Source organism: Anarhichas minor, unplaced genomic scaffold (assembly GCF_050575085.1).
Source record: "Anarhichas minor isolate MPS153535 unplaced genomic scaffold, ASM5057508v1 ptg000142l, whole genome shotgun sequence".
Lineage (NCBI taxonomy): Eukaryota > Metazoa > Chordata > Actinopteri > Perciformes > Anarhichadidae > Anarhichas > Anarhichas minor.
The window spans coordinates 24,211-49,948 of NW_027466588.1; the positions used below are offsets into that span (position 1 = coordinate 24,211).

The 25,738-nt window shown below is 43.6% G+C and overlaps 1 protein-coding gene across 4 annotated transcripts; it reads left to right on the forward strand.

Annotated features, from left to right (window-relative positions):
• The first annotated feature begins 1,753 nt into the window (after nucleotides 1-1,753).
• On the forward strand, nucleotides 1,754-24,745 carry tyro3 (TYRO3 protein tyrosine kinase). Of its 4 annotated transcripts, XM_076085205.1 has the most exons (20): nucleotides 1,754-2,046; nucleotides 5,786-6,807; nucleotides 7,338-7,521; nucleotides 11,526-11,626; nucleotides 11,696-11,866; nucleotides 14,639-14,725; nucleotides 15,012-15,124; nucleotides 15,202-15,382; nucleotides 16,717-16,859; nucleotides 16,940-17,078; nucleotides 17,161-17,284; nucleotides 17,579-17,673; nucleotides 17,804-17,899; nucleotides 18,072-18,152; nucleotides 18,729-18,821; nucleotides 18,905-19,026; nucleotides 20,944-21,053; nucleotides 21,212-21,470; nucleotides 21,592-21,728; nucleotides 22,731-24,745. In XM_076085205.1, the coding sequence occupies exons 3-20, from the start codon at nucleotides 7,442-7,444 to the stop codon at nucleotides 23,113-23,115; spliced, it is 2,517 nt and encodes an 838-aa protein (XP_075941320.1). In that variant the 5' UTR covers nucleotides 1,754-2,046; nucleotides 5,786-6,807; nucleotides 7,338-7,441; the 3' UTR covers nucleotides 23,116-24,745. The 4 variants fall into 4 exon arrangements, with proteins under 4 accessions (XP_075941320.1, XP_075941317.1, XP_075941318.1 ...); XM_076085202.1 differs by lacking the exon at nucleotides 5,786-6,807; XM_076085203.1 differs by lacking the exon at nucleotides 5,786-6,807 and having other exon boundaries at nucleotides 21,311-21,470.
• Nucleotides 24,746-25,738: the final 993 nt, after the last annotated feature.

The window sequence follows — 25,738 nt, forward strand, 5'->3', positions numbered from 1 at the left end:
CTTGAGAAACTCCGCCACTAAATCAGTTTCTTCTCCTCCTTCCGCCATTTGATGTTAAAAAATCAAAGCTAGGTAAAAAAAACTAAAAATGCCATAATTTCTTCCATATCTTTCCACTTGAACTCTGACTGCTAACAACCTAAGTTCTACTAGCAAGCATAAGTTTCACTTTGGTCACGTGCTCGCCCACTGACCAATCACAGCACACGCTGCACCTGGAAACTGAGCTGCACGTAATGCTGACGTAGTTGTAGGCCAGCTAGCAGCTCTGACACGTCAAAGAATACGCCCAACATGTCAAACTAAAGGTCTGATTGGTTGAACACTATGACAATCAACAACGTCATCCCCATTCACTTAAACTGCACATGGATGCACTTGTGAGTCTGCAGGCCTCGGGCCTCTGTTCTTACCTAGAGACACAGAGGTGAAATCTGATTGGATAAAGGCTCTACTTAAAACAAGCTGCACTGCGGGGCTCCGGAAGCAAATCACTGGCATGTATTCTGGGAGTGTCCAGTGATACAACCTTTTTGGGCAGAGTTTCATAAAACATTAAAAAGCATACTTAACACTGACCTGCCCCTGCAATTTTCCACATTATTCTTAGGAAAATTTGATTTCCAAACAGGGCGTCCAGATGAATACCTGTTTGGCATTTTAATAACGGCTTGTAAAAAAACACTCACAAGGCGCTGGTTGCTTCCTGAGCCCCCCACGATACAGGAGTGGATAGATATAGTAAACAACATCTATGTTATGGAAAGGATCACTTTTTCCCTTCGCCTTCAGAGAAACAGGTTTATTCAACTCTGGGACAAGTGGGTGAGATACGTAAAACCATTACAAACAGATTTTGTGGAATAGTGAATGAATGACCCTGTAACGTTGATTTCGCTTCGCAAGCATCATCGACCTCTATCACATTCTCTCTCAAGTCCCCCTGTCTGATTTTTTTGTTTTTTTTTGTTTATGTGTACACTCTCCCAAATTGTACAAAGTTACCTAACTTTGAAAAACTGTGGACACCATATATGCTGGTGCGAACGTAAACTTGATAACCTAAACTACTGTCCAAAAATAATTAAAAAAATAAATGATGAAAAAAAACAAGCTGCACTGGAAGCAGAGCAACTGAGGAAGACAGTAGCTGTGCAATGAGAACATAAGATAATGGGGAAAATATTTATATAAATTATAATACATGTAGTGTATTTAAGAAACATTATTAAATTATAAAATAGATATAACTTTGTGATTCTGTTTAGGCCAGCAGAGAAGGCTTTGCTGGCCTTGACAGCGCACCACTGACACAGGCACGCACATTCCTGAGTGAGACCAACAACAAGTGTCAAACTAGACAGAATGTAAAACACACTTCTTTCCGGTGACGTCATCACTGTTTACCTCAAAATTTATTAAAAATTAACTTTTAAAATAGTCTGTTGTCTTTAGTGACAGTTTTCGCCGGTTATGTGAAATATTATAAAATTCTGCTTTACAAATTTAAATATGTAAACTTGTAAAAGAAAATGAATCAATTACAAATGAAATATGGACCGATAATAATCTTTAAGATACTTAAGTTGTTTTTACATTTGTTGTATATCCCAATCCATAACCTGTATTATAAATAAAATATAATAATTGTGTGTAAAAGATCAAAAGTCTGTTATAAAACGAGCTTTTATTTTATTTTGAAGGCATCTTTTCCGGTGCCTTCCTTAACACGTGTAGCTTGACATCACGTTCTCTCAGTGTTTGCTTCTGAAACATGAACGTTCTCCGGAAACTAAAAGTTCACTTTGTATCACTTCTTAAACACTTTGTTCTTCGGTCGCTCCCCTGAACGAGTCCTCCTCCATGAACTCAGCGGTTTAAACACTTTTCTCCTGCTCGTCCAGCTGGGACGAGGCTCCAGTGACGGAGACCCGAGCCGAGCCGAGTGAACCGGTCTAAAAACATCCAGAAATAATGAGAACATGAAGCGGCTTGTATGGATTCTACTGTTTTTACTGCGCAGCCATGAAGGGATCTGTGGGAACGGTAAGTGTTCATTATGATATAATAAATAACAGCCATGATAATATACATATGGAGCCACGACTCAGCGATAAATCGGTGTTGTTCTGTCCGGAGTCTGTTACATTTATGAGGATAAACTGGTTCAATGTGGTGACGTTTACAAGGTCAAACTCCATTTAAATATTAATAATAATAATAATAATACATTTTATTTATATAGCGCTTTAAAAGGCACTCAAAGACACTTTACATGTTAAAAACAGAAACAATAGAAGCATTTATAATAAGAACAAAATATACGACATAACAGTAAGAAAAAAATAAATAAAATAAAATAAACATGAAAAGGAAGAACGAAAACAAACATGACTGACTTTAGAGGTTAAAAGCAGATTTGAATAGGTGAGTTTTTAGTGCAGTTTTGAAAGTGGCAAGTGACGAAGAATGTCTGAGGTGTTGGGGCAGGGAGTTCCAGAGGGAGGGGGCAGCAACGGAGAAGGCCCTGTCCCCCCAGGTTCGATGCTTGGACAGAGTAGGGGGGGTAAGGAGGTTGGCGTCAGCAGATCTGAGGTTGCGGTTGGGAATGTGATGGTACAGGAGGTCCGAAAGGTATGAAGGGGCGAGGTTGTGGAGGGCTTTGTAGGTGATGAGGAGGAGCTTGAACTGGATTCTTTGCTGTATGGGGAGCCAGTGGAGGTTTTGAAGGACTGGGGTGATGTGGTCTCTGGTGCGGGAGTGGGTGAGCAGACGGGCAGCTGAGTTCTGGATGTATTGTAGTTTATTGATGATTTTGGTGGGTGAGCCGTACAGGATGCTGTTGCAGTAGTCCAGTCGAGAGGTGATGAAGGCGTGGATGAGTGTTTCAGCGGCTGCGGAGGAGAGGGAGGGACGGAGACGGGCGATGTTTTTGAGATGAAAGAAGGCGGTTTTTGTGATGTGATTGACGTGGCGTTCATATGAGAGAGTTTGATCGAAGATGACCCCGAGGTTACGGACATGTGTGGAGGCAGGAACAGTGATGCCATCGATGCAGAGGGAGAAGTCGTGGTGGGAATTGTTTAATGATTTGGGGCCGATGATGAGGACTTCAGATTTGTCGGTGTTGAGTTTGAGGAAGTTTGCTTGCATCCAGGTTTTTATATCTGTGAGGCAGTTGGTGATGGTGGAGTGGATGGTGGGGGTGATGGATTTGGTGGAGATGTAGAGCTGGGTGTCGTCAGCATAGCAGTGGTACTGGAGACCATGGTGGCGTATGATGTCACCAAGGGGGAGCAGGTAGAGGATGAAGAGGAGGGGACCGAGTACTGAACCTTGGGGGACACCTTGAGAGACTGGGGCTGTGTCAGACTTGAATTTGTTGATGCTGATGAACTGTTCCCGGTCGGAGAGGTATGATTTAAACCAGGAGAGGGCTGTGCCAGTGATGTGGAGGGAGGACTCGAGACGTGAAAGGAGGATGGAGTGGTTGATGGTGTCGAAGGCTGCGCTGAGGTCGAGCAGTATCAGGATGTTGAGGGAGTGTTCATCAGAGGAGAGGAGGAGATCGTTGGTGACTTTGATGAGGGCAGTTTCTGTGCTGTGATGAGATCTGAATCCGGATTGAAATGGTTCATATAGTTGGTTTGAGTCCAGGTGAGTTTTCAGTTGATGGGCAACAATGCGTTCCAGTATTTTAGACAGAAAAGGGAGATTGGAGATGGGTCTGTAATTGTTGTGAATGTCGGGGTCAAGGCCAGGTTTTTTGAGGATAGGTGTGACTGAGGCGAGTTTGAGGGCGGGAGGGACGGAGCCAGTAGACAGGGAGGAGTTGATGACAGAGAGGAGGTGCGGGCGGAGGGCCGGGAGACAGGCCATAACTAAAGTGGAAGGGATAGGGTCGAGGTCACAGGTCGGAGTCTTCATGCCAGAGAGTGATTTATTGAGATCCGAGGGGGAGATGAGAGAGAATCGGAAGAGTGACCGGTCAGTTAGTGGAGGATTTGCAGATACAGGGTTGGACAAAGCAGGGCTGGAAGTGGCCAGTTGGTTGTAGATGGTGTCGATTTTAGCTTTGTAGAACGTCAGAAAGGAGTTGCATTTCTCTGCTGTGGAGGAGTGGGAGAGATTGTCCATAGGTTTGAGGAGTTTGTTTATTGTGGAGAAGAGGACCTTGGGGTTGGTGGAACCAGAGCGGATGATGCCAGAGTAGTAGGTGGAGCGAGCAGAGTTTAGAGCCAGTTTGTATTGCTGTATGTGTTCCTTGTACGCCAGGGTGTGAACTGTGAGGCCGGTTTTTTTGGAGAGTCGCTCTAGTCTGCGTTTCTGGGATTTCATGAGGCGGAGTTCAGGGGTGAACCAGGGAGCAGTGTGGGTGAATGAGACAGTTCTGGTTTTGAGAGGGGCAAGCTGATCAAGGCAGGAGGATAGTGTGTTATTGTAGAGGTTGACCAGGTCTGAGGGGGAAGGGCTAAGGGAGGGGGAGAGTGTGGAGAATTTTTCAGTGAGACAGGCTGACAGGGATGAAGGGCAGACAGACTTGATATTTCGGAGAGTGATGGTGCGCGTGAGTTTGGGTTCTGGGATGGGGATGTTGATCTCCATGATGATGGCTAGATGGTCGGAGATGGTGAGGTCATAGCCGGAGAGGTGGTTGATGGTGATTTCAGTGGAGCAGACCAGGTCCAGGATGTGCCTGCGGTTGTGGGTGGGGAAGTCTATGTGTTGAGTGAAGTTGAAGCATTTAAGCAGGTCCAGAAATTCGGTGGCAGTTTTACAGTCTGAGGAGTCGATGTGGATGTTGAAATCACCAAGCAACAGGATGGAAGGTGAGACGGAGCAGAGCTGGGTGAGGAATTCTGATAGGTCAGAGAGGAAGGCAGGGTTGGCTTTGGGGGGGCGGTAGATAATTGCAATGACCAGGGGTTTAGGACCAGAGAGTTTGAATGTGAGCTGTTCAAAGGAGGGTGGACTGTCGATGTTAGTCAGTCTGGTCTTGATATGTTGGCGGTGAAGAGCGGCAATTCCTCCACCGCGGCCATCAGGGCGTGGTTTATCCAGGTAATGATATCCAGTTGGGGTGGTTTGATTGAGTGCGTAGTAATCCAGGTGTTTTTGCCAAGTTTCAGTGAGACAGAGGATATCAAGGTTGTTGTCAGTGATGAATTCATTGATGATTGGGCCTTTGTTGCTTAGTGACCGAGTGTTGAACAGAGCAAGCTTCATGGAGTGTTTTGTGGTTGGTTGTGAGGTTTTGGGGAGGGTTCTGAGGTTGGCTGCATTCACGTGCTGTTTGTTATGATGACGTAATGAGGGAGTGGTGGTACGCCGATGATGAGTCCACAGAGACGGGATGGAATTGACAGAAGTGGGGTTGTAGATGATGAACTTGTGCTGGGAGCCGATATAAACATCACTGGGAGGGATATAGCTGAGGTTGTTTTTGTTTATGGCTTTGTGAATGCGGTGTGGACGGGGCAGCCTCTCAGTCACAATAGTCTGAATGGGGAGAGCTGCAGCTGAAGGGGTTGATGACAGGGAAGGCCAGGAGGGGGAGCAGTCACGGGAAACTGTGCTCAGAGGTGGCAGCGTAGAAGAAGAAGGGGCGTGTGTGTGGAAAGTAAATAGTCAGTCATGTGGACAAGAGTGTACAGCATGCTGTAAATTAGCCGCTAGCAGGCGGCTACCCAGCTTGTTAAAATGAATACCATCGTTCTTAAAAGAGGAAGAGCGGTCCCAAAACAGGTTAAAATTGTCAATGAAGCTCACGTTGTTGGTCCTGCAGGCGGCCTGGAGCCAAGTGTGGAGGCTGAGGACTCTGCTGAACCGCTGTGATCCACGGCCGAGTGTTGGAGTTGGACCACTGATGAAAGCAGACAGTCCACAGCTGTTTAAAAAGTGTAGAAGATTTTTAAAATCCATCTTGGTCAACTCAGACTGGTGGAGGGCTGTATCGTTGATTCCCACATGAACGATAATTCGCCGAATGGTAGACGGGAGGGCGTGCAGCAGGCCAGGCAGTTTCAGCAGGATGTCGTGAGCCGTTGCTCCGGGGAAGCAGTGTGTGGTCGCGTTGAAGAAACGGGTATTCCTGATTATTGAGTCCCCGACTATCAGTGTCGTCGGGGCGAAGAGGGGACGAGGCGACAACACTGCGCGTGTAATACGCGTGGGTGGAGGAGAGGATTTAACCAGTGGTGGCGGAGTGGACGAGCAAGGACTGAGAGAACGGGGGACCGAAGCTCGCCGCGGTGCTGGAGTAAAGCACGGTATGGAGCGGCGAGTCCTGGGGCGAGAGGAGGGCTCAGGAATGACTGGCGTAGGGATGTCGGGGGAGCCGGGGCTGTGGGTCCCTTGAGGCGGCAGCTGGGATGGTGTAGGAAGCTGGGAGTCCCTAGCCAGAGGAGGGAAGTCGTGTAGGGCAAGGGTGTCATATGTATTCTTCAGCTGGACATCGAAGTTATGGGGTGTAGGAGAGGGAAGTCTCCCTATCCGGCTGCTGCGAGCACAGACCAGGGACCAGGGCTCGTGATGTGATGGAGTGGAGCTGACCAGGGCTTTAGGCTTAGCTCCGAGCCGTAGCCAAGAAGCCTCAGGAGCTGTGACCGGAGGAGGGGCCGCGGCAGCAGGACTGGAAGCAATGGAATCATGAACACGGTCGCTGCTGTGTCGGTTTGTGCTGGACCGAAGATGATGGTGTCCATGAGGTTCTCGGCATACTGGATCCTGTAGAGCGTGGATATTCTTCCTTCCAACTCTGTGATTTTATCAACCAGGCGGGCGCAGCTGACACAGTCAGATGGAGAGGTGAGTGGAGCCATATCAGATCTGGTGGACAATTGTGCTCCAGCCCGTAGTCCACAGCCTTGTCCAGGTATTAGCAAAGGTGGAAGCTGATTCACAGACGGTTCCGTTTTCAGTTTGACGTGTGTAGACAGTCTATATCTGTGGTCTCCGTAGCGTTAGCTAGCTTCAGAGCCCAGGGCTAACAAACGAGCCAGTAGTAGCCCAGCAGGCTAAGCGGCCTGGGGAACGCAAAAACCTAAGAGGTCTAGTACGTGTTGGCTGACATCGTACTTCTAGTTCAATTCACACAGATCAGAACAGCTAGGATCTCAAAAGTATAAGGCAAAAAATGTGGCCAAAACTGGAGAAAACAAATGCCAATTTGTGAAAAGGGGTGAGCGGAGCGGATCTATGCCTCCATTACGGGAGGCATAGATTACGTTACAACTTTATTAGTTTAAAGTTGTAACCTTTCTGTTAAGTAAAAAGTGTAAATATAATTTAAACGTGGATAAAAGTGAACAAAGGGGAGCTTCTCGTCTCTCCTGCAGGCGTGTCGTTCACGAAGCATCCGACCAATCAGACGCTGTCTCAGGGGAACGCAGCGAGGCTCGGTTGTGCTGTTCAGGGTCTGACAGAGCCGGATATCTTCTGGATGAAAGACGGAGAGAAACTCTACAGCACCGACCAGATGTTCATCACACTGGGAGAGCAGCACTGGGAGACCTTCCACAGGTAGATATCAATACGTCAATGTATCAATATATCAATGTATCAATATATCAGCGTATCAATACACAAACCCTGTCAACGCTAACTCATTCACAGTAAAAGTCCTTTAATCCTTCACAGTAAAAGTCTTCTTACTGATTCGCAATAAAAGTCCTCTAACTCCTTCACAATAAAAGTCCTAACTCCTTCACAGTAAAAGTCCTCTAACTCCTTCAGAGTAAAAGTCCTCTAGGTGCTTCACAGTTAAAGTCCTCTAGCTACTTCACAATAAAAGTCCTCCAGCTGCTTCAGAGTAAAAGTCCTAAAGCTGCTTCAAAGTAAAAGTCCTCTAACTCCTTCAGAGTAAAAGTCCTCTACCTGTTTCACAGTAAAAGTGAAGCACAGTAAATGTCCTATAACTCCTTCACAGTAAAAGTCCTATAACTCCTTCACAGTAAAAGTCCTCTAACTCTTTCACAGTAAAAGTCCTATAACTCCTTCACAGTAAAAGTCCTCTAACTCCTTCACAATAAAAGTCCTCTCGCTATTTCACAATAAAAGTCCACTTGCTACTTCACAATAACAGTCCTCTGGTTGCTTCACAATAAAAGTCCACTTGCTACTTCACAATAACAGTCCTCTAGCTGCTTCACAATAAAAGTCCTCTGGTTGCTTCACAGTAAAAGTCCTCTGGCTGCTTCACAATAAAAGTCCTCTAGTTGCTTCATAATAACAGTCCTCTGGTTGCTTCACAATAACAGTCCTCTAGTTGCTTCACAATAAAAGTCCTCTGGTTGCTTCACAATAACAGTCCTCTGGTTGCTTCGCAATAAAAGTCCTCTGGTTGCTTCACAATAACAGTCCTCTGGTTGCTTCGCAATAACAGTCATCTGGTTGCTTCACAATAACAGTCCTCTGGTTGCTTCACAATAAAAGTCCTCTAGTTGCTTCACAATAACAGTCCTCTGGTTGCTTCACAATAAAAGTCCTCTAGTTGCTTCACAATAACAGTCCTCTGGTTGCTTCACAATAACAGTCCTCTAGTTGCTTCGCAATAACAGTCCTCTGGTTGCTTCACAATAACAGTCCTCTAGTTGCTTCACAATAACAGTCCTCTAGTTGCTTCACAATAACAGTCCTCTGGTTGCTTCACAATAAAAGTCCACTTGCTACTTCACAATAACAGTCCGCTGGCTGCTTCACAATAAAAGTAATCTGGCTGCTTCACAATAAAAGTCCTCTGGCTGCTTCACAATAAAAGTCCTCTAGCTGCTTCACAATAAAAGTCCTCTGGCTGCTTCACAATAAAAGTCCTCTAGCTGTTTGAAGTTAGTCAGAAATGTAACGTTGGTTTAAATCTTTCGTAATATTTCTGACACTTTGCAGGTAACACATGATTATCAAATGTAGCTAAAGTCCTCTAGTTGTGTCACAATTATTAAAGTCCTCCAGCTGAGGTAAAAGTTTTAAAATAAGTGTGAAGTCATTTTGATTTTTGCAGTTTAAACTATTTTCAGCATATAAACTTGAAGTTGTGTGACACGTTGAAGTGACTTACTTGTTTCATAACCTCTGACATCAAAACATTTATCACTTCTAAGGATCTTAAAACGGTTAAAACATCATGAAGTCTGGCGGGAGGGGGGCGTCTGTAGGTCAGTGATGGTTGTTTGATGGTTCAACAGATCAACAGTAAATACAGGCAGAGCTGCTGTTTGGTTTGAAGACGAGCTGCTCCTCCTCTTTCTAGAGTACATTTAAACATAACACTGAGTTATGACACAAACACCAGTTTATTATTATGAGTTATGACACAAACACTAGTTTATTATTATGAGTTATGACACAAACACCACTTTATTATTATGAGTTATGACACAAACACTAGTTTATTATTATGAGTTATGACACAAACACCACTTTATTATTATGAGTTATGACACAAACACCACTTTATTATTATGAGTTATGACACAAACACTACTTTATTATTATGAGTTATGACACAAACACCACTTTATTATTATGAGTTATGACACAAACACCACTTTATTATTATGAGTTATGACACAAACACCACGAGGAATCCAGCAGCTCTCAGGGGCCTCTGGGGGGAAAGAATCCAGCTTTGATGGCTGATTTGGGATCACGAGTCTTTGTTTGAACGGATGAATGTTGCCTGAGAGACTGACCTCAGATCTGTGAGCAGCGGCTGGTTAATCGGCTTTAAACTCAGATTCCTGGGCAGAAAGAAAAACGAAAAACAGTGAAGCTTAGAAATGTGACAACCGCCACCTCCTGGTTTCCTTACTGATCTTTAGAGACCTTTAGAGACCAGGAGGACCAGGATACAGGTGTATGCAGGTGTTATAGCAACAACAGAAAGCTACTTATTCAAGCATCATTTACCGTCATGATGCAACAAGGATCCTCAACAAAAGTAGTTGTAGACAAAACGAAAACAGGAGTGCGTCTTTTGAATTTGTATCATAAGGACCATGGTGGACAATGCTGGGCCATGGTGGACCTTGTCGGGTCATGGTGGACCATGGTGGACCATTGTGCGTCATGGAGGACATTGGTGGACCATGATGGGCCATGGTGGACCATTGTGGGTCATGGAGGACATTGGTGGACCATGGTGGACCATTGTGGGTCATGGAGGACATTGGTTGACCATGGTGGACCTTGTGGAGCCATGGTAGACCATGGTGTACCATTGTGGGTCATGGTGGACATTGGTGGACCATGGTGGACCATGATGGGCCACTGAGACAGGATCTGATCACAGATCAGTGGGACTCTGCTAGGGCTGCACGATTATGGTCAAAATCATAATCGCGATTATTTTGATCAATATTGAGATCACGATTATTTATCACGATTATTCATTAATTTTAGGGACAACATCTTTTTATTGCACTTTCACGTTTAAATGAACAAGAACACTGCTTCCACTTCCATTGTTGTGCTACATTCTGGCTAATGTACAAATCTTTGCATCAGACTGGTCCTGATCACAGTGCATCTCGTAGAAGGAAAATATAAATAAAATAGTATCAACACTTTTTACCCAAAATGAAATCAACAAAGCACTGCTTTCACTTCCATGTTGTGCTACATTCCAGCTAATGTACACGTCTCTGCATCAAAATAAAACGTATACGGTACTGATCACCTGAAGCAAAATATAAATAAAATGTTTACCCAAAATAAAGGGCTAACTAAATATAAATATGTCTGTTGCTCACAGTATTTATTGGACACGTCTTTGGCCAAATGAAATGCGATTGCATCCGTTATTTCAGCGTGTCTTTGGGAGGTGGATGGATACGCTGTCGCGCTATGCAGGGTCGCTGTTATGGGTTTCTGGGTTGACGTTGGACATGGACGGAGATTCAGTGAGGTAACGTTAGCTTTGCCCTTAATGCATTCATCGTACTGTGGTTTGTGGTGATTTTTCAGGTGGTTGAACAAGTTAGTTGTATTGCTATGCGGCGCAGACACAACTCTGACGCACTCTGTGCATATGATTTGTTCTTGGTTAACATCATTTGCCCTAAATCCAAAAAACTTCCAGACAACGGATGATGATCCTTTCGAGGGGCTAGCTCCTCGCCTTCGGCTCCTGACATTAGATTTACCTTTCACACGACACCCGTGACCGTCTGTTCTGTTGTCTGTCTCTCTCTCTACTCTTCTACTCGACTGCAGACAGAACTTTCTTTGATACTGCTGCTGCAGGGTGCGCGCATGACACCTCCCATCTCGTTCGCCCCCTGGTGGTCGGCTGACTGTTAGTTGAGGAAGAGCTTGATTTGATATGTAGCAGAGCACACATTTTAAACGTCAATATCGCTGACGATCATGCTCATTTAATCGTGGCAGCCAAAATCGTGATCGCGATTAAAATTCGATTAATTGTGCAGCCCTAGACTCTGCTGATGGAGACTCTTTGACTTCATGTGTCACTAGTTCCATGGTTCTGGTCCGGTTGAGGTTCTGACGTTCTGTGTTCTCGTTCCCAGTGTGAAGTCGGTCCAGCAGCAGGATGCGGGTCAGTACTGGTGTGAGGTGGAGTTCCACGACCTGACGTTCTCCTCTGAGCGAGCCTGGATCACAGTGGAAGGTGAGGACCCTGAAGGCAGCACCTGTGTTCACAGCTGAACACACCTGATCTACTTCCTGTCTCCTACAGGTGTCCCTCACCTGGTCCAGGAGCCTCAGGACGTGTCCACCTTCCCCAACGTCCCCTTCAACCTCACCTGTGCTGCTGTCGGACCCCCCGAGCCCGTGGAGGTGCTGTGGTGGCTTGGGGGGGTCCAGGAGGGGGAGCCCAGACCATCCCCCTCCGTCCTCCACGTCCAAGGTCAGAAAGCTTTCATGAAACACTCCACCCAGGTGCATTATGGGCAATGTAGGAACCAGTGTTTCTCCACCTGGTTCTGCTTTTATGTGTCTCTGCAACTCCAACTAATTCAGTGAAGTACGGTTTTAAAAACTCTTCACTTTATTATAATAACTTAATAATAATTATATTATATTATATATATATAGTTATATAATATTAATAATTATATTCATGATGAAACAGAAGTCAATTCACTTCCTTCATATGAATAATCACCTGATCATTATTATTATAATTTTATTATTATTATTATTATTATTATTATTAGTACGACACTGAATGTAATGTACTGGAGGCCACGCCCACTGTTGTCATGTGATCAATATTTCAGTCAGTTTTCACTTTGACAAACAGAGGTCACATGTTCATCTCTCTTCGTCATCGTGGTGTGTGCGTCTTCAATAATAGTCTGGTTATGTACACACACACACTTACACTTACTCACACACATACACTCACACACTAACACACACACACACACTCAGCTTGTTGAGTCAGACGCATATGAGCGCTGGATTTAAGGTCACTCCTGACGGGTGGAGCTGAGTCTCAGTGAGGTGAACTGAAAACACAATCGGAAAAGCACGGTGTTGTTGTTGTGAGAGAGAAGAAAGAGACACGTACCTGTCTACCTGTAGTCCAGGTGTCTCACTGGAGACTCTGCTTCACCATCTTCATCATCATCGTCACCATCATCATCATCATGTGTTCAGATCCATCTGGTCCACTCACGTTAACGATGTTTCAGGAACACCTAGAGGAACTTTCTTCAAATTTGGCTCAAACGTCCACGTGGACTCAAAGATTTTATCATATTGATTGTTTATAAGCAGGATAACTTCCAGATTAACTGCAGATTGGTGGATCCTGTTCCACCTCTGACATACACACACACACACACACACACACATATATATATCTTGAGGTTGCTTCTCTCTAATGGATTTCTTTCTATAAATGGATCCACTTTAGCTGATAAATGGAAAACACACACACACACAGACACACTGCGTTTCCTGTCAGTGAGTGTGTTGTTTACCAGGAAGTTGTATTTTAAAGGAACATTCACCTCTAAATCAGAGATAAACTGATCTCACTTATTGATCTCCATTGAGCATTCTGTTTGCCTCCAAATGTAGCTCAGAGTTTAAACTGAATCTGATGAAGCAACTCAGAGATCCAGAAGATTAGGATAAATTTGAGGATAAACTCAAAGTCCCTGTGACATGCACCTGTTGGGTTGCTTCCTTTGGTTTCCCCATGAGATAACTGTAGCCTTCGGCCAGGTACAGATGTACAGGTGGTAGCCAACCTTCACTGAGTGTTTCAACCCTTAACCACAACCATCTGCCCATTTGCAAGCTCCTCGTCCTTGCACTTCCTTTACTAAGGGCTAGTACTTCCTTCACTAAGGGCTGGCGCTTCCTTCACTAAGGGCTGGTACTTCCTTCACTAAGGGCTGGTACTTCCTTCACTAAGGGCTGGTGCTTCCTTTACTAAGGGCTGGTGCTTCCTTTACTAAGGGCTGGTGCTTCCTTTACTAAGGGCTGGTGCTTCCTTTACTAAGGGCTGGCGCTTCCTTCACTAAGGGCTGGCACTTCCTTCACTGAGGGCTGGCACTTCCTTCACTGAGGGCTGGTACTTCCTTCACTGAGGGCTGGTACTTCCTTCACTGAGGGCTGGTACGTACTTTACTAAGGGCTGGTACTTCCTTCACTAAGGGCTGGCACTTCCTTCACTCAGGGCTGGCACTTCCTTCACTAAGGACTGGTACTTCCTTCACTAAGGGCTGGTACTTCCTTCACTAAGGGCTGGTACTTCCTTCACTAAGGGCTGGCACTTCCTTTACTAAGGGCTGGCACTTCCTTTACTAAGGGCTGGTACTTCCTTCACTAAGGCTGGCACTTCCTTCACTAAGGGCTGGCACTTCCTTCACTAAGGGCTGGCACTTCCTTCACTAAGGGCTGGCACTTCCTTCACTGAGGGCTGGTACTTCCTTCACTGAGGGCTGGTATGTAATTTACTAAGGGCTGGTACTTCCTTCACTAAGGGCTGGTACTTCCTTCACTAAGGGCTGGTACTTCCTTCACTGAGGGCTGGTACGTACTTTACTAAGGGCTGGCACTTCCTTCACTAAGGGCTGGCACTTCCTTCACTGAGGGCTGGTACTTCCTTCACTGAGGGCTGGTACTTCCTTCACTGAGGGCTGGTACGTAATTTACTAAGGGCTGGTACGTAATTTACTAAGGGCTGGTACTTCCTTCACTAAGGGCTGGTACTTCCTTCACTGAGGGCTGGCACTTCTTTCACTGAGGGCTGGCACTTCTTTCACTGAGGGCTGGCACTTCCTTCACTAAGGGCTGGTACTTCCTTCAATGAGGGCTGGTACGTACTTTACTAAGGGCTGGTACTTCCTTCACTAAGGGCTGGCACTTCCTTCACTAAGGGATGGTACTTCCTTCACTGAGGGCTGGTACGTACTTTACTAAGGGCTGGTACTTCCTTCACTAAGGGCTGCATTCAAAATATTACTTAAAAGTATAAAAGTATTAGCATCAAAATATAGTAAAGTGTTATGTATTATACTTATTGATGTATTATTGTTCATCACTTTAATGTTGCAGCTGGTAAAGATGGAGCTCATTTTAATGACTTTTACTGTCTGCCTGTCTCTCTCCGTCTCTCTCTCTCTGTCTCTCTCTCTCTGTCTGTCTGCCTCCCTCTCTGCAGGAGTGAACAGCAGTGTGAAGTTTTACTGTGAAGCAAAGAACACCCGAGGAATCTCCGTCTCTAGAACAGGAACTGTTCACATTAAAGGTGAGTTCACCTGCTGCATCTTCCCTGTGTGGATTATGTTACTCATACAGCTGTGTTCTGTACCTGTAGTATTTTGTATTTAAGCTAGTACATTAAAACTGTATACATGTATATTCATGTCTGAAGATTTAAAGTTTCTCCCTGCAGACTGTGTTTTGCATGTTTTCTTATATAAATATATATTTTTAGCAGTAGAACCAAACACTGACACACCTGTTGTGACTAGTCACTGTGGCGCAGCTGTGATTGGATGATAACTCTTTGGGGGGCGGGGTCTCTGTCTCAGTTTTGCCGGCGGCGCCGGTCAAGCTGCAGGTGAGGATGGTGGACAACAATGTCACATTGTCATGGAAACCAGGATTCTCAGGATACTCTGAGCTGTCCACCTGCATTGTCCAGGTAACACACACACACACACACAAAAAGATATTATAGTAAAAAAACTATCAATTACAAATCAATTGAAATCTCCTCAGCTGTCGAGGCGTTCAGTCCGGAGGTGGGACCTCCCTCAGCAGGAGGTCCAGGTTCCTCCTCACCTTCAGGTCCTGTCTGGTCTGAGGAGTCACTCAAACTACAGCGCCAGAGTCTCTTGTGTGAACGAGGTGGGGGCGTCGCCCTTCTGCCCCTGGCTGCACTTCCAGACACCTGAGTCAGGTAAACAAAACATTGATCATAAGAGACATCATGAAACAAAATGATGATCATAAAAGACGTCATGAAACAAAACAATGATCATAAGAGACGTCATGAAACAAAACGATGATCATAAAAGACGTCATGAAACAAAACATTGATCATAAGAGACGTCATGAAACAAAACACGTCAGTAAAGAATGTTGTGCATCTCCTTGTAGTCGTTTTGCGTCTCTTTGTAGTCATTGTGCGTCTCTTTGTAGTCGTTTTGCATCTCTTTTTAGTCATTGTGCGTCTCTTTGTAGTCGTTTTGCATCTCTTTTTAGTCATTGTTCGTCTCTTTGTAGTCATTGTGCATCTCTTAGTAGTCATTTTGCATCTCTTTGTAGTCATTGTGCGTCTCTTTGTAGTCATTGTGCGTCTCTTTGTAGTCGTTGTGCGTCTCTTTTTAGTCGTGGGTCTCTTTGTAGTTGCTTTGCGTCTCTTTGTAGTCATTGTGCGTCTCTTTGTAATCGTTTTGCGTCTCTTTGTAGTCATTGTGCGTCTTTGTGTAGTCGTTGTGCGTCTCTTTGTAGTCATTGTGTGTCTCTTTGTAGTCATTGTGCGTCTCTTTTTAGTCGTGCGTCTCTTTGTAGTCGTTGTGCGTCTCTTTGTAGTCGTTGTGCGTCTCTTTGTAATCGTGCGTCTCTTTGTAGTCATTGTGCGTCTCTTTGTAGTCGTTGTGCGTCTCTTTCTAGTCGTTATGTGTCTCTTTGTAGTCGTTGTGTGTCTCTTTTTAGTCGTGCATCTCTTTGTAGTCATTGTGCGTCTCTTTGTAGTCGTTTTGCGTCTCTTTGTAGTCGTGCGTCTCTTTGTAGTCGTTGTACGTCTCTTTGTAGTCGTTTTGCGTCTCTTTGTAGTCGTTGTGTTTTTTAATAATATTAGTAGAAAACGCACACTTTGGATCAGAGATGCTGCAGTCTGCTGTTTTCTTCTGAGCTTCAACAGTAGCTGAGAGCTGGTTTGTTTTGTGTGTGTGTGTGTGTGTGTGTGTGTGTGGTCCAGCTGGATGGTGTCCAGTAGATTCCAGTCCTCTCAGTACAATCAGCTTTTGTCTGTGGCCTCAATCCATTTAAAAGGACTCTGCAGACTGCAGCCTCTGCGGCGCCACCTGCAGCCTTACCTCAGACCAGCTATTCAGACTACATTACTATATTATATTAATAAATGTAAAATCTATATCGAGTGAGTTCAGTTTTGCTCAAATGTCTGACGACTTATTGTAAACTCAGACTGAGCAGACGGGCGTCCCTGCAGAGCTCTCTACGTGATAATAACTGTAATTTAACGGATCACGTGTGTCATACCGTCCTCAGTGCCCTCGGCAGCCCCCAAGAACCTCACCTTTGATCTGTCGGAGCAGCAGCTGGCTCTGAACTGGGCCGGACTACAGGAGGAGGAGCTGCAGGGAAGACTGTTGGCCTACAAGGTGCAGTGGACTCTGGGAGGAGAACCACAGGTGAAGGGTCCTCAATGGTCTGATGTGGGTCGGGAAGCTGAACTAACTCGTCACACTTAACGTGTCCTCTGTTTTTTCAGGAGCCGCTTCTGTTTAAGGAGAACTCGGCTCAGCTGTCAGGAGGAGGACGTTTCTTCAACGCATCCTTCCAGGTGTCGGCCTGCACCTCAGTGGGTTGTGGACCCTGGAGTCCCCCGGTGCTGGTGCTTCCGGCCTCAGGTACACGACACACCTCAGAGATGGTTTCGTGCTGCTACAGTTTGCGTGAAGACTGACTCTGTGATGTGGTTTCCTCACTCAGTCCAGGTCCCGGTCCAGCGGAGCCACATGTGGGTTGGTGTGCTGCTGGGTCTGCTGGTCGCCACCGTGGTCGGACTGCTGCTCACCGCCGTCAATCACCGCCGCGAGAAAGAGACGCAGTTTGGGTACAAAAACCACGACAAAACTCATGTTTAGACTCAAACCAGCAGAGAATGTGAGACTCACCACAGCAACAAATGAGGATTCATCCGCCGCTGAAAATAGTCCCATACTAAAGACTCCTGTTTGTTTGATTTAAAACTGCAGAGAATGAGTGATGAAAGTATATATAACAGTGTTTTTAAAGATTGACGTCTTTAGTGGGAACCAATGAGTCACACAGTTGGTTTGAGTCTAAACACGTAGAACCTGAACCTTAAATGTTTGACGACGCTGAAACTCTTTCTGTTCGTCTGTAGTCTGGTCTTCAAGCCTCCGGGTCCTGAGAGCTCGGTGTCCTTCACAGCGGCTCGATCCTTCAACAGAAACTGTGCTGAGCTGCAGGAGTCCACATGTGAGTCTGTTTGATCCTCAATCACTCAGAGTTAATTCACACACTTTAATGAAGAAGAGTTCAATTTTAGACAGCACAGTCAGACGAACACTGTGTGCGTGCGTGCGTGTGTGTCTGTGTCTCCTTCCAGTGGACAGTCTCGGTATAAATGAGGACCTGAAGAACAAACTGCAGGACGTTCTGATCCCAGAGAGGCTGCTCACACTGGGACACATGTTGGGGAAAGGTAACACAACTACACGCTAATACACACACACAACTACACTGATGCACAACACAAAAAATACATTTTAAAGTTAAATCTGGTTCCTGAAGCAGAACCTGTGATGAAGTGAAACCAGTTTGACTCTCAGAATGAATGAATGAATGAAATGAGGCGTGTGTGTTTACCTGTGCAGGTGAGTTCGGCTCGGTGCGCGAGGCGTTCCTGAAGAAGGAGGACTCGTCCGTCCTGAAGGTGGCGGTCAAAGTGCTGAAATGTGAGACATTTGTGAAACACTGAAAGCAGTTGAAGTGTCAGTTAAAGTGTAATAAACTAAAAGCAGATAAAATCAGTTGAAGCACAATCATGAAGGAGTTTGAAATGATACGAATGTAAACAGTGAAAGTGGTTGAACAGTTGAGTAAGAACTGAAAGCAACACTGAAAGTGTTGGCTGGTATCTAAGCCTTTAAAGAAGAAAACAATAAAAGCATCTGAAATGACAGCTGAAGTGTAAATTAGTGGAAGTTAAAAGCAGCTTGGACATCAATTGACGAGTAAGCACTGAAAGCAGTTGAAGTGGTTTCATAGATTAAATCAAAATGGCCGCAGCTCACTGAGCGGCCGCTGCAGCTTTTCATTGACATTTTATGTGTTTTCAACTTATAAGATAAAAAAAAAACTGTTTAAATATAAGTTGAAGTGTAAATAATGGACAGTGACAACAGTAGAAATATCAGTATATAATATATATATATAATATCAGTCAGTGGAGGAGCAAGAATCAGTCGGAGTAGAAGCTGAAAGCAGTTGAAGTGTCGTTTGATTAACATGTTTGTGTGTGTGTGTTCCAGCTGACATCACTTCCTCAGGTGACATCGAGCAGTGTCTGAAGGAGGCGGCCTACATGAAGGACTTCCACCATTTGAATGTCATCCAGCTCATCGGTAACTCTCACACACACACACATATTATATGACCAGGGGTCAAAGGTCAGACAGTTTGATTCACAGTTTCTCCCGTCCAATAGGAGTGAGTCTTCACCGCCGTCCTGTCCAGCGGCTGCCGATCCCGATGGTGGTTCTTCCGTTCATGAAGCACGGAGATCTGCACACGTTCCTGCTGCTGTCTCGACTCGGAGAACATCCTTTTGTAAGAGAACGTCCTTTTTGTAAGACAACGTCCTTTTTGTAAGAGAACGTCCTTTTTGTAAGAGAACGTCCTTTTGTAAGAGAACGTCCTTTTGTAAGAGAACGTCCTTTTGTAAGAGAACGTCCTTTTTGTAAGAGAACGTCCTTTTGTAAGAGAACGTCCTTTTGTAAGAGAACGTCCTTTTGTAGGAGAACATCCTTCTCTAGGAGAACGTTCTTTTGTAGGAGAACATCCTTCTGTGGGAGAACGTTCTTTTGTAGGAGAATGTCCTTTTTGTAAGAGAACATTCTTTTGTAGGAGAATGTCCCTTTTGTAAGAGAACGTCCTTTTGTAAGAGAACGTCCTTTTGTAAGAGAACGTCCTTTTGAAAGAGAACGTCCTTTTGAAAGAGAACGTCCTTTTGAAAGAGAACGTCCTTTTGAAAGAGAACGTCCTTTTGTAGGAAAACGTCCTTTTGTTGGAAAACATCCTTCTCTAGGAGAACGTTCTTTTGTAGGAGAACATCCTTCTGTGGGAGAACGTTCTTTTGTAGGAGAATGTCCTTTTTGTAAGAGAACATTCTTTTGTAGGAGAATGTCCCTTTTGTAAGAGAACGTCCTTTTGTAAGAGAACGTCCTTTTGTAAGAGAACGTCCTTTTGAAAGAGAACGTCCTTTTGAAAGAGAACGTCCTTTTGTGGGAAAACGTTCTTTTGTAGGAGAACGTCCTCTTGTAGAACATCCTTCTGTAGGAGAACATTCTTTTGTAGGAGAACGTCCTTTTCTAAGAGAACGTCATTTCGTAAGAGAACATTCTTTTGTAGGAGAATGTCCTTTTTGTAATAGAACCTCCTTTTTGTAAGAGAACCTCCTTTTGTAAGAGAACCTCCTTTTGTAAGAGAACGTCCTTTTGAAAGAGAACGTCCTTTTGTAGGAAAACGTTCTTTTGTAGGAGAATGTAATTTTGTAAGAGAACATCCTCTTGTAGAACGTCCTTTTGTAGGAGAACGTCCTTTTTGTAAGAGAACGTCCTTTTTGTAAGAGAACCTCCTTTTGTAAGAGAACCTCCTTTTGTAGGAGAACATCCTTTTTGTAAGAGAACATCCTCTTGTAGAACATCCTTCTGTAGGAGAACGTTCTTTTGTAGGAGAACGTCCTTTTCTAAGAGAACGTCATTTCGTAAGAGAACATTCTTTTGTAGGAGAATGTCCTTTTTGTAGGAGAACCTCCTTTTGTAGGAGAACATCCTTTTGTCGGAGAACATCCTTTTGTAAGAGAACATCCTTTTGTAAGAGAACATCATTTCGTAAGAGAACATTCTTTTGTAGGAGAACATTCTTTTGTAGGAGAACATCCTTTTGTAGGAGAACATCCTTTTCTAAGAGAACGTCATTTCGTAAGAGAACATTCTTTTGTAGGAGAATGTCCTTTTTGTAGGAAAACGTTGTTTTGTAGGAGAACGTCCTTTTGTACGAGAACATCTTTTTGTAAGAGAACATCCTTTTTGTAAGAGAACGTCCTTTTGTAAGAGAATATCTTTTTGTAAGAGAACATTCTTTTGTAAGAGAACATTTAAAGGAAAAAAACACTGTTCAGTTCTTTATGTAGCCGGTTAACGACCAATAACTCACCAACACTTTGTCCTTTAAATACAATCAGTTAAGTCTCGTCCATAAGGGTTCTCTAAAATGTTCACTTAAAAGATCTCAGAAACTAAAGGTTCCTCTGACTCTCTGTTAGTAGAGTTTACAATGATCCATGGAGACAGTGAACGCATCACGAGGAGATGTTCTTATTGTTATTTAACAATGTAAACATATGTCCTCGTGTCCTCATGTCCCCGTATCCTTGTGTCCTCTTATCCTCATGTCTTCATGTCCTAATGTCCTCATATCTTCGTGTCCTCATTTCTTATGTCCTCATGTCCTATATCCCTCCAGGACTTGTCCCTGCAGACCCTGCTGGGCTTCATGTTGGACATCTCTCGGGGGATGGAGTACCTGAGTACCCGGAGCATCATCCACCGAGACCTCGCCGCCCGAAACTGCATGTCAGTCCCCCAATCAGCTGGCAGAAATATCAGGCCACGCCTCCTCATTTACATACACAGACAAAAAATATAACTTTGATATTTTTTTATTTTATGTTTCTATTTGATCTTTTCTGCTCTTCAGTTCTTTGATTTGTACAACTAACAAATATTAATAGAAGTGTGTTTGTGTGTCTCTCTGCGTGTGCGTGTGTGTGTGAGTGTGTGTGTGTGTGTATATATACATACATACACACACGTGTGTGTGTGTTTTCCAGGCTCAATGAGAACATGACTGTGTGTGTAGCAGACTTCGGTCTCTCTAAGAAGATCTACAGTGGAGATTATTACAGACAAGGTTCTGTTTCTAAACTTCCTGTGAAGTGGATCGCTCTGGAGAGTCTGGCTGACAACGTGTACACTACTCAGAGTGATGTGGTACTAATATACACACACACACACACACACACACACAGACACGTACTCACAGTACTTTACACAGTACAGCAGAATCTTTCAATGATCCTGGTGTATGTGTGTGTGTTTGTGTGTGTCTCAGTGGGCGTTCGGTGTCACCATGTGGGAGGTCCTAACTCGAGGTCAGACTCCGTATCCCGGTGTAGAGAACTCAGAGATCTACGAGTATCTGATCAAAGGAGAACGACTGAAGAAACCTGCAGACTGTAGAGACAACATGTGAGTCTGAACGCTGCATTCTCTCTAACGACCATTGTGGTGCAAAAAAGCTATTTAATAGTACTGAGTGAGTCCTATAACACTGAAATAAGGAAACCTGAGAAAAGCACATTTGTCTTTAAAGTATTTATTCTCTGCGCAGAGAAGGCTTAATCATCCCACTGAGTGCCTGTGCAGTCAGTGGGAGGAAGAGCCCAGACTGCAGGATGTGTACGTTTAAAGGATCAGGGATCAGGGAATAGGGGGGGGGGGGGGGGGGATGAGTCCCCACTAAGACGTCTGTTTCTGCTTCTAACCCTAAACATTCTACAACAGTTCGTGCACTAAACATTTTACGACTGATCCTAATCTACACAAGTTCTGCACTCCCATTCGGTTACTTCCTTTGAAGGAAGCTATAGCAGACATCACACATCAAATATTGAATAAGGCACATAAGAGATATCACAGTCGAAAAGTATTTAGCACGAGGGAATTTTCAATCACACCACCAGGGGGCGACTCCTCTGGTTGTATAGAAGTCTATGAGAAAATGACTACTTCTCTCTTGATTTATTACCTCAGTAAACATTGTAAACATGAGTTTATGGTCTCAATCTCTAGTTTCAAGTCTTCTTCAATACAGCATGATGTTCATTTAGTACATTATGGTCCATTTAGAGTCAAAGCAGGGGATGCTTTAGCGTGGGGCTACACAGTGATTGACAGGTCTCTACGTCACTCCTCCTCAGTCCTAATATGGTCACTTCCTGTTCACTCGATAGATATTAATCTTTAAATTTATTTTCACCAAAACTTTATGGCTTTTCTTTAAAATTAAGATTTAATAATAAATTATATTCCAACTTTTTGACTTTATTCTTGTAACATTTGACTGCTGAGCAGATTGTTAAATACAAATAATTTCTTCATGAGTGGTAATAAATCAATATGTAATGAATATATAATGAATCCTGCGTGATGTTGACATCTCTCTTCTTCTTCTGTGGTGCTTCCTGTCAGCTATGACGTCATGCACAGCTGTTGGAGTCCGGTCCCTAAATGTCGTCCTAGTTTCCAACATCTGGTTTCTCAGCTGGCGACGCTGTGTGGCCCCGCCCCCCCGCTGAGGGAGGCTCTGCTGTATGTCAACCTGGAGGAGAGGGGCGGGGCCTATGAGGAGGGGGGAGGGGGCTCTGAAGAGGGAGATGGGGCCTCTGAGGGCCCGAGCTGGAGCATCCCGTGGCAGCTCCGGGTGGAGGACGAGGAGAAGGACTGGCTGATGGTGGGGTCAGAGGTCACGATGGCCATCGGAGGAGACTACAGGTACATCATGGGCCCCTGTGAGGAGGGGGGGGAGGGCCCTATGGTCAGAGACGACGACGACGACGTCGTCATTAATGTCTGACCAATCGCAGCACTTCTCCTCCCACCTGATTGGACCAGAGGGACACTCACTTTAAGCCCCGAGCAGCAGCAGGCGGGTGGAGACACACAGTCAGTACTTCTGACACACTGCTACTCTGTGTACTGATGGTATTCTGTGTACCGATAGTACTCTCTGTGTACTCATGGTACTCTGTGTATTGATGGTACTGTGTACTGGTAGTACCCTCAGTTAGTACTTACTGTGTACTGATGGTACCCTCTCTGTGTACTGATAGTACTATCTGTGTGTACTGATAGTACTCTGTTTCAGTTTCTAGTCGTTTCTCTTCAGTTCCGTTTTAAAGGGACAAACTAACTTGGTAACTCGTTCTCAGACGTCTTTAAAGAAGTCTCTTTGGAAGTTTGAAGACGTCTCTTTGGACGTTTGAAGATCTCTCTTCGGACGTTTGAAGACGTCTCTTTGCATGTTTGAAGACGTATCTTTGGACTCTTTAACTGTCGCCCACAAACAGTTAAAGAACTCAAATGTACATTTTGTTAAATTTATTTTCTCATCTCTTTAGCTCTAATATTAATGTTTGTTTCTTTTGTGCAATATGAGTTGATCTTAAGGTGTAGTTTTATGATATAGATTAATATAGTCATTAAATACATAGAGACTACAGTGGCCCCGGGGATCCAAAGGGCCCCTGTAGTCTCTCTCTGGCTCTGAACTCTCTTCTTTCACTGAAACACTGAAACATTACGTTAATAACATTACGTTAATAACATTCTGTTAATAACATTACGTTAATAACATTACGTTAATAGAATTACGTTAACATTCTGTTAATAACATTCTGTTAATAACATTACGTTAATAACATTACGTTAACATTATGTTAATAACATTACGTTAACATTCTGTTAATAACATTACGTTAATAACATTACGTTAATAGCATTACGTTAACATCATTACATTAATAACATTAAATGAATAACATTACGTTAACATTCTGTTAATAACATTACGTTAACATTCTGTTAATAACATTACGTTAATAACATTCTGTTAATAACATTACGTTAACATTCTGTTAATAACATTACGTTAACATTCTGTTAATAACATTACGTTAATAACATTCTGTTAATAACATTACATTAATAACATTACGTTAATAGCATTACCTTAACATCATTACGTTAATAAAATTATGTTAATAACATTACGTTAACATTACGTTAATAACATCATTACGTTAACATTACGTTAATAACATTCTGTTAATAACGTTACGTTAATAACATTACGTTAATAGCATTACGTTAATAACATCATTACGTTAATAACATTACGTTAATAACATTACGTTAATAATATGACGCTAATAACATTACGTTAATAACATTCTGTTAATACATTACATTAATGTAATAACATTACGTTAATAACATTCTGTTAATGTTTTAATTACTTGAAGGTTTCATCTGTAAAGAATAACTAAGTTTTATTGATCTGTTCTGAGGATTAAAGGGACCGAATGTTTCAATGTGTCATTTTTTATATCATCAAACAAGGAACTTATTCAAGACCAGACTGTCTGTCTGTCTACCTGTCTGTCTACCACTGACTTCAAATCTGTGAATAAAGTGTTATTGTGTCACATGAGTTTCTCTCTGCAGCCAAAAGTCAGCTGAACACATGTTAAACATGTTCATATATTACAGAACATATTAATATATTACAGACATCAACAGACACAGAGGGAGTCATACTCTCTAAAACCAGTCGAGTATAATCAGATTAAGATTCTTTAAGAAACAGAAACCAGTTAAACAGCTACAGTATTTCAGTAAAAGTACACAAGTATTCATCAATAGATCAATATGTTGGGTTTGTGTGTCAACAATAATTTGATGTTTTTATTATTATTTATGTTTATTACACAAAAACTTAAATCTCTAAATATGATGTAATATACAATGAAAACACTCCAATAGAAGTACTTCTGGTGTACTTTAGTAAATATACTAAAATACATTTATTTATACCAACACTCAGATTTAGAATTAGAATTAATTTAATTAAGTCAACATGTTTCTGTTTATCTTCAGATTAAAGATGAGTCATAATTATGTTTCATGTTTTTACATCTGAGACAAACAAAGAGCTCAAGATGGAAAACAAAGTCCTCTGAGCTGAGGATCAATAATCAACGGTTCAGCTTTAGAGACGAGTGTGTGATTAGTGATGTTCAGAGACACTCTCTCACACACAGTCACAGAGACACTCTCTCACACACAGAGATACACCGTCACACAGACACTCACGCACAGAGACACTCTCACACAAAGACTGACACACACAGAGACACTCACACAGACACACAGAGATACACAGACACACTCTCACACACACACACACACACATACACAGAGATACACGGTCACACAGACACACAGAGATACACAGTCACACACAGAGACACTCTCACACAGAGATACACGGTCACACACAGAGACACTCTCACACAGAGATACACGGTCACACAGACACACAGAGACACTCACACACAGAGACACACACACACAGAGATACACGGTCACACAGACACTCTCACACAGAGATACACGGTCACACAGAGACGCTCTCACAC

Bases quoted from the DNA above. Each gene is read 5' to 3' on its own strand.
- tyro3 (XM_076085202.1), top strand. From the start codon at position 1,983: ATGAAGCGGCTTGTATGGATTCTACTGTTTTTACTGCGCAGCCATGAA. The intron at 14,726-15,011 runs GTGAGTTCACCT...TCTCTGTCTCAG, and splicing joins AGGAACTGTTCACATTAAAG to TTTTGCCGGCGGCGCCGGTC. The intron at 17,674-17,803 runs GTGAGTCTGTTT...GTCTCCTTCCAG, and splicing joins TGAGCTGCAGGAGTCCACAT to TGGACAGTCTCGGTATAAAT.